Source organism: Ornithorhynchus anatinus, chromosome 1 (assembly GCF_004115215.2).
Source record: "Ornithorhynchus anatinus isolate Pmale09 chromosome 1, mOrnAna1.pri.v4, whole genome shotgun sequence".
Lineage (NCBI taxonomy): Eukaryota > Metazoa > Chordata > Mammalia > Monotremata > Ornithorhynchidae > Ornithorhynchus > Ornithorhynchus anatinus.
In genome coordinates, this window is record NC_041728.1 from 21,160,881 (window position 1) to 21,174,402 (window position 13,522).

General features: G+C 40.0%; 1 protein-coding gene across 1 annotated transcript in view; it reads right to left on the bottom strand.

The window, feature by feature from the left end:
• Window positions 1-480: 480 nt before the first annotated feature.
• The window catches only part of MSH3 (mutS homolog 3), a 109,021-nt gene continuing 95,979 nt past the window's right edge, over window positions 481-13,522 (bottom strand). Inside the window, exons 21-24 of the mRNA XM_039911283.1 lie at window positions 8,314-8,500; window positions 6,260-6,389; window positions 2,989-3,163; window positions 481-938 (exon numbers count right to left, since the gene is read on the bottom strand). Coding sequence (XP_039767217.1) covers window positions 851-938; window positions 2,989-3,163; window positions 6,260-6,389; window positions 8,314-8,500 — 580 coding nt within the window. The 3' untranslated portion in view covers window positions 481-850. The remainder of the gene's footprint in view (window positions 939-2,988; window positions 3,164-6,259; window positions 6,390-8,313; window positions 8,501-13,522) is intronic.

Below are 13,522 nucleotides of genomic sequence, written 5' to 3' on the forward strand. Positions count from 1 at the left end.
TGATCACCGTCCTCAAGGATTTCACAATCTAGTGGAGACAGACACAAATAAATTGCAGATAGGAGAAAGTAAGTATAGTAAATATATATACTTAAAAGTTATTATGAGGGATTGTATTTAATTGGTGCTGAAGTGAGCACTGAGGGAGACAGCTTACAGTCTAGGGGAAGGGAGGGAGGGAGAAGCAGGCCCTTCGGGTACTTGAGGTGTGCCTCTGCCGAGCCAAACCACCCAGACAGAGGGATATCCAGACAGGCAGCCACACTCCAGGTTGGACAGCCAAGGGGGCTGGAGACAGTACGGGGAGGTTGAGGGTGGGGTGGGGGGGTTTTAGATTCTTTACTTGTATATTCAGCTTACAAGCTCAGCCTAAACATTTTCAATGAACTGGAGGCTGCTGGTCTCAACTGGTTCAGATGACAACATGCTGGAAGCGAAAAGGTAAACTAAGATTTTACTGACAAAACAAAAATCTCAATGGCCATGTTTACATCATGCTTTATTTCATTAAAAAAAACGTTTTCCTTCAGACTTTACTAACTTATCAGTGAAGTTTTTTTAAAATTACACAGGCACAAACTTCTTAATATGTAAAACTCCAGGTGACACCTTTTAAAATCATGGAAAAGGGAAGCTAATAAAATATTGTCTGCAAATCTTGGCCTTCATTTTTAATAAGCAAACCCCCAACAGACATAATTCAGCTACAATCCTGTGAAAAATAGCTGATTGACAGGCTGGGGCTTTGCATTTGTCACTGATGAACTATATTTTAAATAGGGTTTTTTTCTTTCCACTGATGCATTCTTCAAATGAGACAGTAAAATAGACACGAAAAGCGGTCCCAAGTTCAATCTGTTTCACTCTGATTTGCCCACTCTTTCAACGCCACAGCATCATTTATATTCCATAATTTTACAAATGATTTTAGTCGTTTTCTGAAAAGAAAAAAAATACAATTACTGCAATTTTTAAAAAAGATACACTAATGGTTAAAACAATTCTTGAGATTACAAAATCAAAATCCTACTGAATCAGTCATTTGGAATCATAAAGGAAATATTTAGGCACAATAAATCCTAACTAAGGTGAAAGGATTAACTCAGAGAATGAAATAGCTCCAGCCATCCATAATCAAGTGCCACAAGTATGTTTTTCCCAAAGAGATAAAGTATTAAATCCTACTTTATTGCTACTGTACAGCATGATTTATCACAGTACCACCTATTATCTCAAGGCTGATTTTATAGATTACAGGACCTCACTTGCCAGGTAGAAGACTTGAGACTTTTTATAAGAAATCACAATTTTTACTACTTGGGAGTTACAGGCTTTATAACATAAAAACACAGAAGCTGTCACATTTTCTGCAATCTATCATACATAACTTTTATATATTAAGCTTTTATGGTTTTACTTTCTTTTCCAAAAAGGATTAAATTTTGGAATGTACTGAGCTCCAAATGAATCTCTGAGAACTCATACATAATTAGTTCCCATCAATTTCTCCCTGGAATATTTCCTGTCAAGATTATTTGTGGTCACTAAAAAGGGGCCTATATTTATTGCACTGCTAAGTTCTTTTTTGGTTTGATATTTCAGAAGAGATCCCAGGGAAACATCATAAAGTTAACAGAAGTTGACATCATTTCACAGGACACATCATTCAAGGATGGAATAATTTTCTGTCAACTTGCATTTTGTTATTTCTCATCTTAAAAAGAATAAGTGTTAATATCTACACACCTTCCATTATTCAAATCTGGTGACTATTAGGAGGAGCAAATAAGGTTTGCTAACAATATTCCAGAATAGCCTGTGGCAGGCACTGGAAAACCAGAGAGTGAGAAGCAGCATGGCCTGGAAGAAAGAGCATGGGTATGGAAGTCAGAGGATGTGGCTTCTAATCCTGGCTCTGCCACGTGTCTTCTCTGGGCCTCAGTTACCTCATCTGTAAAATGGGTATTAAGACTGTGAGCCCCATGTGGGACCCAATCTCTGTCCACCTTGACGACCTTGTATTAAATCCACCGCCAAGAACGCTTGGCATGTAGTAAGCGTGTAAAAAACACCACAATTATTATTATTATTGGTATACATTCTGCTTGGCCCAGTAGATGTCGGCATGGCCCCTGCTACTCTTTTTCCTATTTTGCTGGATCTTTGCTCAGGTGAATGGCAATAATGTGAGTTTGGAACTCAGAGCACCAGGCTTGGAAGCTAAAGAGTGCCATTGCCAGCAGTCGAAAAGCAGCATGGCTCAGTGGATAGAGCATGGCCATGGGAGTCAGGAGGACCTGGGCTCTAATCCCAGCTCCACCACTTGCTTGTTGTGTGCCGTTGGGCAAGTCACTTAACTTCTCTGGGCCCCAGTTACCTCATTTGTAAAGTGGGGATTACCACTGTGAGCCCTACACGGGAATGGGCTGTACCAAACCTGATGAGCTTGTATCTACTGGTACATAGTAGATACTTAGCACATACCATTAAAAAAAAGTCAAAACAATACTTGTGCCAAAAGAGGAGCATTATTTAAAAGTTGCCACTTGGGAACTGCCACATAACACTCCGACCCCATCTCTGGCCTCCTCTTATCTTTGCCCCTTAGGGGAAATTACCCAATTCCTGCCCAAAAGTAATGGGACAATTATAAACTGTAATTTCTATAATTTTGCCCAAACTCTTTCATTTTTAGAAATCTACATGTATTTTAATTTTCAAGGACTAAACTGAGTAGTTAATTTAAACTTTTAGTAGGATGACTGCTAGAAAAAATTTTTTAAATTTCACATATAAAGTTCTTATTTAAGAGGCCAGCAAGTTTTTATATGAGGTTTGCCCAGAGTTGTTTCAATTAACCATAACAAAGTGTTTCAGCCAATCTGGAGAAACTATTTTGATGTTAATTGATTGAAGAACCCCCTCCTTTAATCACGTTGGAAGGTTTCATTATAATCTTAAAAAAAATTACCGCATGATTATTCTGACCTTTTCATATTTACCAACTCCTCAAGTTCTTTGGATTTGTGAGCTGCTTTCTTTAAGATTTCTCCAGGAACATCGGCCAGTTTAGCTACATTTAGTCCGTAACTCCTTGCAGCAACTCCTCTAGTTAATTGATAAAGAAAAGTGACAAATTCAGGGGTTTGCTCATCTTCAGATCCTACAGAATAAAAAGAACAAAAACTCCATGAGAATTAGCTAAACCAAGTCCTGAGTTTTAAATGAGTCAAATTAAAAACCAAGACACTGAAGTTGTCTTTACTTTAAGATCTGCATCCAGAAGAAAACAAAATCACAGTTGTTTATTACACACGAATAGACTCCAAGCCCATCATTGGGCAGGGATTGCCTCTATCTGTAGCCGAACTGTACATTCCAAGTGCTAAGTACAGTACTCTGCTCATAGTAAGCGCTCAATAAATACCATTGAATGAATGAATGAAAACATTCTGGGATTTCAAATGCTGTAAAAAGGGTGAAATATTGTTTTTTCTTTATGTGAGAACACCTTTCCCCTACTTACAATAATAATAGACTGTAAACTCGTGGTGAGCAGGGAATGTATCTGCCAACTCTGTTATACTGTACTCTCCCATGCACTTAGTACAGTGCTCTGCACATAGTAAGTGCTCAATGAATACCACTGATGATGAATAATAAATAACTCACAACAAAACTAAATACCACTCCACTTCAGGGAGGCAGTATCACCAGCATTAGGGGAGACTAAGAAGCTGGATCAACTAGTTTCCAAGATCCCGATGCTAGGGTGGGTTGGTACAGTGCCAAACCTATCCAATCAGGTTCAGGTCGCCTTCTGATTTTGGACTGGGTGGTTTGGGCAGTGCTGGTCAAGAGTGAGCCCAGGCTAAATTAGTAGTTGGAGAAGTTCGAGTAACAGAGGTAGCAACAATCGAGCAATCATATTTATTGAGTTCTTACTGTGTGCAGAGCTCTTGGGAGAGTACAATATAACAGAGCTGATAGGCACGTTCCCTGCCCACAGAGACCATACATAAATATAAATACATAATTACGGATACGTACATAAGTGCTGTGGGGTTGAGGGAGGAGTGAAAAAGGATGCAAATCCAAGTGCAGAGCATTACAATAAGGGCTGTGGAAAGCACCACAGAAGCAAAAGATTCTCTCCCGGTCCAAAGAGAGCTTACAGTGTAATGGTCAAGGTCATGAATCATTTCTGGAATTCACTGCTTCTTATGCTTAGTTGCCTTGGGGGCTGCTGGAGCTTTAATTCTCAGCAATCCCCTGGGCAACTACAAATGATTATTACAGCCTTTTGGAAGTGGACCCTGCAGTCACTTCTCTGATTTACCCCAGCAGAGTAATATTAGCATTGACTAAGACTGGGAAATGGTGGCAGGGTATTCAAGAGTCTATCCTGAGAGGCCTTGCATAAACAAGAATTGAAAGGTAATTAACCTAAGGTAAATGCATATTTTAAAATTTTAAATATATTAACCAGGTATCAAGTGAAGATCTATAGACAAGTTGGTCATAATTCGGATTTCACTTTGGTTCCCTAAAAATAAGTGGTTTTATTGATTAGGTATATTTTTAAATGTTATTAAATTATATCTCTTTCACTAAAAATTGACTTTCCTTCTTCTAGCTGTTCTTTCAGTTTTTCTTTTCTTCTCTTCCAGAGTTATCTTCTTGTTATTCTTTTTGTCTCCCTTGCCAACCTCCTCTTCTCCCTCTAGAACCCCTCAACACTTCTATTGATTTAATCTCTTGTCTCTTCATCCATCCTTTGGTTTTCCTTTCTCTATATTTTTCTCTATCCTTGCCCTCTCTCTGTGTCACTCTTTTTGTGTCTCCTCAATTCCCCATTTCATTCTCCTTTTTGACTGCCCCTTGATTTTACTTTCTGTTATGCCATGTGCCTGTCATTCTTTGCCCTGCTGGGTCTCTCTTCTGTTCTAATTAATTGTCTTGCAGTCTTCCCGACACTTTATATCCCTCTCCCAGATAGTCCCTGTCCTTTTCCTGATTTTATCCTTTATGGGCCTCTCCCACTCAGTATTCTTTCTTTCCCTTTTACCTCATTAGAATGCAAAGGGAATGTGTTTTGTGCTCTTGTTTTTCTTCCCAAGCCCTTAGTATAGTGCATTGCACTCAGTAGGTGCTCAATATGATCATTATGATTATGAATAATCATATTTATTGAGCACTTACTGTGTGTAAAGCACTGTACTAAGTGCTTGGGAGAGTACAATATATCAGATACATTCCCTGCCCACAGTGAGCTCACAGTCTAGAGGGGGAGACAGACATTAATATAGATACATACATACATACATACTGTGGGGAAGGGAGGGAGGATGAATGGAGGAGCAAGAATGAGCGATGCAGACAGGAGTGCGAGAAGAGGAGAGGAGGGCGCAGTCAGGGAAGGCTTCCTGGAGGAGATGGGCCTTCAATAAGGTTTTGAAATGGGGGAGAGCAATTATCTGTCTGGTTTGAGGAGGGAGGGCATTCCAGGCCAGAGGTAGGATGTGGGCAAGAGGGCAGCTGCGAGACAGACGAGATTGAGGTACAGTGAGAAGGTTAGCACCACAGGAACTAAGTGTGCAGGCTGTGTTGTATTAGTAGAGCCCTGAGGTGAGGTAGGAGGGGGCAGGGTGGTTAAGTGCTTTAAAGCCAATGGTGAGGAATTTTTGCATGATACGGAGGTGGATGGGCAACCACTGGAGTTTCTTGAGGAGTGGGGAAACATGATCTGAACATCTTTGAAGGAAAATGATTCAGGCAGCAGAATGGAGTATGGACTGGAGTGGATACAGTACTACAATATTACTGCTATTAATGCCGCCACCTCCCTCTATTTGTTTTCTGTCACTTCTTCTCTTTGCTCTCTCCTACTTGGCTCTCTCCCACCATTATTATTATTATTATTATCATTTGGTATTTGTTAAGCACTTACTATGTTTCAACCACTGTTCTAAGAACTAGGGTAGATAGAAGTTAGGTTGGACAGAGTGCTCAGAGTCTAAGTAGGAGGGAGTAGTATTTAATTCCCATTTTACAGCTGAGGAAACCAAGGCACAGAGATGTTGCCCAAGGTCACAGAGCAATTGGCAGAGCCAGGATCAGAAGCCAGGTCCTGCCTCTCAGCCCCATATTCTTTCCACAATGCTATGCTGCTTCTCACTTGATTATTATTCAAATGTACTCTTGTCTTTAGTTCAACTCCTAACACTGAGACAAAAGTTAATGCTTGAAATGTACATACCTGGACTCTGTTCACACTCTTCTTCATTTACCAGAAAGCCCATGTGATAGTTTCCTACTTCCTGTGGATAACTTTTCTCTAGTTCACACACTGGTGGATAATGGGTGACAAACAGGGTGAGTGATGTCACCTAGAAAAACAAAATACAAAAATACTGCATGAATCCTTAATCTTGCGGACCTCATATGATTCAAGATTGGTGAGATAAGATTGAAAGAGTCATGGAGTTCTACAAATTGATGATGGATGTGGACTGAGGAAAAAAAATGGAACTTTGTTCAAAACAAATAAAACATTTCTTTCTAGTATATAGTGAGCTTATGGAAATCACTCCCAGAAGAAGTTGTAAAGACTGAGGGTATCAGCAGATTCAAGGAGGGTTTGGATAAATTTCTTAGCAAGTAGCCTCTATGGGGAAAGTTAGGGAAGTAAATGAAAAAGTTCCAGATAGTGGATGGTAACCTTCACACTGTTCCTCCCAGCATGCTGTGACCACAGTTGGAGACAATATACTGGCATAGATGGACTCAGTTAAGGAAAGGAGTCTGTCAGAAGGAACTACTGAACTAAAATACTAGAAACTTAAAATGGCATTCACTTCATTAGAATTCAGGGCACTGTCCTCTTTTTAGGAAAAACTGCATACAGTCATTAAGATCATTTAAAGTGATCTTAAATTTTGCAAATCCAAAACATTTTGAATTATTATATGTAAGGCATAGCCACCAAATTTCCAATGAAAACAGTTTTCCTTCTATTGGATTTATAATGCCTTTATAATCTCTAACTTTAAGAATCTTTTCTAGAAGATTAAATTACAGGTATTGTATAGTAAAAAAAGTGCTCAAGGTCAAAATTAGAGGCAAAGTCAATCCAAAATGGAAATTCACAAAGGCATATTTTTTTTCCTTGAAATACCTCAGTTCAAAAGACTTTTTAAAATAATGTCATGGCAGTGGTGGTAACAGGCATTTACCTACCTACTTAACTCATAATAAGCCATCATATCTTGTGGCCAGAACAACATTCAGTCCATCAGTGGTATTTACTGAGAGTTTACTGTGCACAGAGCACTACTCTAAGAGCTAGAGAGAATACAAAAGAGTTGGTAGACATGTTTCTTGCCCACAAGGATAAACTCTATATAAATGTTGGGAAAACTGGCAAAAAAAATGAAATTGCCTGGAAAAATGTTGCAAAATTTAAGCAAAAAAAAAAAAGGAAGCCAAAAGACCCATGAACTAAATGTTTAACTGCAATATCAATCAGCCAATCAATGGTATGAATTGAGCACTTACTATGTGCACAGTACTAGGTGTACCTAGTGCTTCAGATAGAACAATACAATAGAGTTGGTAGACAAGATTCCTTCCCTCAAGGAGCTTACAAAATCACTGTATTTTATTTTATTTTTTTTGGTAGAGCACACACTACAGATCAGCACCTTCCTAATTTACACATCATTCAGATGCCACCTAAAGCTATTTGGATTCTGAAATTTGGGGGCTTTCTTCTGCAGGTACAGCCCTAGAACTCCACAAAGAGAGCTCAAAACTGCAACAAGACCCTCAAAAAAAAAGGACACAGTCAGGAACAACCATGAGTTATGAATTCTTGTACAGTTCCTTCTTGATTATCGTTAAACAGATTATTCAGTTTGTGGATTTTAGAGTCATCAATTTGTGGATTTTAGAGTCGTCACCTTCTAGCCATTCTGCCCCCCAATTCGATCTCCTATCTCACAACAGCATTAGGCCGTCAAGTCAGTGGCCCTCATTGCATTACTCAGGCAAATTCCAGGAAAACCTTTCCCACTGGCAGGCTGAAGCCAAATTTTCCTTACCTGTTTTGGTATTATTAGCATCACTTCTCCCGTCTCTTACTGTAGATAATTAAGAGTTGACAGAATATAATTTTAGACAAACCGTGAGTCCTAAAGTAAATTATGAAAAAGAACAGAATGATGGCCTTGCCCTAAAGGATTTAGTAACTATGGGTGCAATTCAGGGTTTTTCTTGTGTGCAAGTATTCCAAAGGGTATGCACAATACTTACAGCTTTGATGAAATATTCAAGTGTGGCATAAGCAATGGCAATCCCATCATGGGTGCTTGTTCCTCTTCCCAATTCGTCCAAAATGACTAAGGATTGGGATGTTGCTTTTTGAATTATTTCTGCTGTGTCTGTCAGTTCTTCCATAAACGTACTCCGCCCCTTGTATATATTATCCGCAGCACCCATCCTATAAACAGGACAAAAGAGGTTTTTTCTCATTTTCTGAATAAAATACTCTATCAACTTGGAGTTTACTCAACATTGTACTCTTCCTATGTGCTCAGTGTGGTGCCCTGCATAGAGTAAGCTGTCTGAGCTGTTTCTGGCTGGACTCCCTGCTAAAGCAAGACCACTGAGGAGCCGCCAACTCTGCGGTACTGTCCTCTTCAAGTGCTTAGTATAGAATTCTGCACACAGTAAGTGCTCAATAAATACCATTCACTGATCGACTGATAGGAGAAGCAGAGCGGCAGTGGCCAGAATACATGAGAAGTAAAATTACTCCTGCAGCTACTACTGCTATCTTTCCTGAGTTTGTGCTCCTGCCAAAAGCACAAACTTCGCAGTTTGGGTGGTGTGAGGGAGTACTTTAGTTGACCTCAGGAAAAGATTTTCTAGAGGTTGAAAATCTCTGCCAAATGCAAGGCTAAAAATAATACAGACAAGTTCAGAAGACAAAAAATGGTCATCATAATCTGTCTGAATGACATTTTCAAACAGGAGCAATGAAAAAGGGTCTGCTTTTCTTCTCACTTCAAGCCTCCCCTCAAGAACCCTCATTATGGCTATCCTTCTGGCCAAAGAAAGTTAACTATAGATTTCAGTGGTTGTTTCCTGAAGTTAATCAAAGTAACCCAATTGACTTTCTTCCACTCTAGCTTGAACATACTGTTTTTAGAATCACATAGGCTCAAGTGGTTCAAATCTTAGAAGCCATTTTGCCATCATATCGCTCCCTCTACCCAGCCTACCCCTTTGGCTATCTGTCATATTACTACCAAACATCTTGGAAACACTCTCAATTTGGTGATATTTAAAAGTCTATTTTACATTTGACTTAGAAAAGTGATGTGAAGCATAGTTGCAGGAGTTGGGAAAAATGAGTCCCCCACTTATTTCTATTGGCCTTAGGTAGCATATTAAGCTTCTCTGTATCAGTTTTCTGTTGCTGAAAACTAAGCTGCCGCTGTGGGTGGGAGGAAGGTAAAAGACAAATTTCTCTTCTGTGCAGGAAGACTGGCATGAGAAGGGAAAAGAATATTGGCCTCTTGTTATGTAACCTGATGAATGGTTAATAACGGCTTTGAAATACAGATCTAAGTACTACAGAAATTCTAAGCAGCAGAGCTATTTCATTTGTCTGATATGTAGTTATGCAATTCCATTCTTTCCAATTAACTGCACATTTAAAAGCAGCACCTGTCAATCTCTAATGTTGCTCATAAGCACTATTTTACTCTCGAAATATTTATTAGTTCCTCTATGTCCAGTGAGCCCCACCATGATTACTTCTAGATATGACCAGGAATGTCCTGAAAAAAGAGCTGTGCAGTGTCATGAATAGACTTTTAAGACAAGAAGCAATTAATTTGTTCCAGAAGACAGAGTCCTAATCGTGACAACAGAAACCACATGAGTTCTTTTCAAGGTCATGATTCACCCATGTCTTTCGAGAGGAAGTAAAGAGCACTGACTTACTTCTAAGTGGTTCCTCATAAATACAATGAGAGGTGGATGGGTTAAGCTTAGAATTGTTGGATTTGAATAGCACTAGCAGGAGAAATTGTGCTTTTCTGGGATTTTGTTTGTTGGGAAAAAACTTGTGGAGACTCACACAGTTTATTAGAAGAGTCTCACTGCCAAGAAAGAGCCTGGGAAGAAATAGGATAAAATATTTTTTGTCTAAAAGCTAGTGCCTTAAGCAATCTTGAATTTTAGCTTTTTATTTATGGGCAAATCAAGTTAAATCTTGAACACCTTCAGAGCAGGTCAAGCAGATTGAGGCAGGAATATTCTCCTGACAGAATTTTAACAGGTTATTAGATGAAATTCCATTTCTTGTCAACCCAGTTTGGCTTTTTTTTCATGAAATATGTACTGCATCAAAAACTGAGGTTTTTGTTAGTGGCAGGGTCATCACACCTAAATTGTGAATGCTTAATTTCCAATCAGCCTCTACTTTACAGTCTCATTTATTCTCCACATTCTCATATCTGGAATTATGGTAAGAGAAGAAAGTAAGTAGGAGCAAGAGAAAAGAATAATAATGGTATTTGTTTAGCACTTACTACATGCCAGGCACTGTACTAAGCACTCAGGTAGATACGAGCAAATCAGGTTGGATGCAATTCCTGTCCCACATGGGACTCACTGTCTTAATCCCCATTTTATAGGTGAAGGAACTGAGGCTCAAAGAAGTGAAGCAACTTGCCTAAGTTTACACAGCAGACAGGTGTCGGAGCCGGAATTAGAACCCAGGTCCTTCGGACTCCCAGGCCCTTGCTTTATCTACTAGGCAACACTGCTTCTCAGCAAAGAAATGGTGGGAGGAAGAGACAAAGAAGAAAGAGGCCCCTAGGCTAGAAGGGCATCAGAAATGACTACAGATACCATGGATGGACTATCTCCGAAATAAGGCGTTTACATCTTGGGTGAATTTAATCTGACTGAAAATTGACTTTAGTGAAAACTCAATCTGTAACACACAAACTTTCTAAGGAGTCTTAAAATTCCTCTAGAGAAATACATGAAAACCTGAAGAGTCACATACGGTGCAGTTGTAAGCTAATTATGGCTAAGCGAGAAAATATTTTGAGATGGCTGTCAGGAAGTAACATCAGGATTTACAGTTATCAATGAAACTCATGTTCCAAAGCACAAGAGATGAAAGAGATATATTTTTCAGGACCTCTGGTTTACCAAGTTCAACCACTTCAGTGGATTTAGCGGTGGGGGGATGCGGCAAACTGTATCTAGCTATGTATCAAACTTCAAAAATAGCTGAATTTTTTTTTTTAATTTGGGGACCCTAAAGTTTGTACAAATGGGGGCATTTGTCTATTACCCAAATTGTTCTTGCCAGGACACCCTGGCCAAAACTGCTCATACTTATGGGCTAGTGTGAATATAGACAGCTGAAGTCAATCAATTAACCAATCGTATTTATTGAGTGCTTACTATATGCTGAGCATTTGGGAGAGTACAACAGAATTAGCGAGGGGAGAAAGAAGCACCCCTCATTTGGATTTCTCCTGCCCCCTTATCTACCCAAATTAACAATCTGGAACTCTCAGTGCAGGTATAAAAGGTGACAGTTGTATTGCCACTATGGATCACAACGACCTGAAGCAGGCAGAGGAGAAAATCTGAAACTTCCAAGGAGGAAAGTTGTATGGACAAAATCCTTGGGCAGGCAGTGTCTGACCCTGTCTACTGCCAAGTGCCCTGCTAACACTCCAATTGATGCTAAAAATCTATCATAAGCCTACTTCCCATAGTCAAATTTAAATGTAGGCACTTGAAAGACAAATGTTTAGGTGAATGTTTTGAGTAATAAAGGAAAAGCACATAATAAAACTATGCAACTTATTACCTTTGTGATAAAATGATGCCTTCATTTGTTGAAACTTAGCTCAGCCCTGAGAATTTAAAATTCCAGGATGCTTACAACAGAATGATATAGAGACCCTCGTGGTGATAATGATAGTAATGATAATGATGATAACAATAATATTTGTTAAGTGCCAGGCACTGTACTAAGCGCTGGGGTAGATACAAGATAACCAGGTTGAGAGACAGCCCCTTCCCACACAGGGCTCGCAGTCTTAATCCCCATTTTACAGATGATGTAACTGAGACACGGAGAAGGTAAGTGACTTGCCCAAAGTCATACAGCAGACAAATGACAGAGTTGGGATTAGAACCCGGGTCTTCTGACTCCCAGACCTGTGTTCTTTCCATTAGGCCACACTGCTACTGCAAACCTGAACAAATTTAAATGGAGAGCTCAGTCTACCATCTCCTCTTCTTTTCTCCAGGCCTCCTCTGGCAAACTGCGGAAAGTTGACCTGTAAAATTCTGTGCTGGATGGCCAGAGTGGGGTTCTGAATGGGAATTAAATGGGAATTAAATACTTGTTCTCCCTCCCCTCTGTTTCCAATGTCTCTTCTGCTTATACTGCATTTATCCCAGTGTTTAATACAGTGCTTGACAGAGAGTAAACGCTAAACAAATCTCTCAATTATTACTAATGAGGAAGAAATCACACCATCTTCACCATGGGTGGGGCGACTGGGTATGGGGTGACTATCCACAGGGGAGCTACCCAGTTTTGGAGCTTGAGCTGGGGCAGCAGTCCCATGGTAGTTCTGCCTAGTGTTCTCTGCCCCCCTAGAAAGTCCACTTGGAGCTTGGACTTTCCCAAAGCGGAAATCAGCCTAGAGAATGCACACTTTTTGGCATCCAGGCTACTGAGAAAGTGGCTGCAATGGCAAAGGAGGCTTCTCCAAAGAAATGAGGACACAGGTTCTTTGGAGGTGCTAGAGGGCCAGTGGAAAGAGCATCTGCCCAGGGCACCAAGAAGGGCGGACTGCCTGAGGGATAAAGGCATAATGAACATGAAGTTTGAAATGGCTCAAAAGCACTACTAAAAAGCCTCCCTCTCACATCAGCTATTACATATCCTCTAGTATTTTCTCTGTATCAGGCACAGGCATGAAGACGGTAGAAAAACATGACATTTTATGAGTAACTGATTACTGCTTAGAAGCTACCTCCTTGTCCATGGCTTTCTAGTTCTGAAGCATTTTTGCTTCCACTCAAAGCAGATTTCAATTCCACTGCTTTGGAGACCCTTGACTACATCTACCCTCACCACCCCAAGCAGAGGCACAGTGGACAAGGGATCTAAGGACTGCAATGGGAGTCTGGGGGAGGAGCCAAGACCTGCTCCTTTGTGGGCAGGAATCCCGGCTACCTAATCTACTGTTATGTACCCTCCCACGGTTTGGTACAGTGCTCTGTCTAGAGTACGTATTCAACAAATTCTATCAATTGACTAGGTGAAAATCAATCAAATGAACAGTATTAGACTGTAAACTGTACTCTCGTTATGGACTGGGAACATGTCTGCTCATTCTGTTATACTGTACTCTCCCAAGTGCTTAGTGCAGTGTTCTGCACATAGTAAGCACTCAATAAATACCCCTGA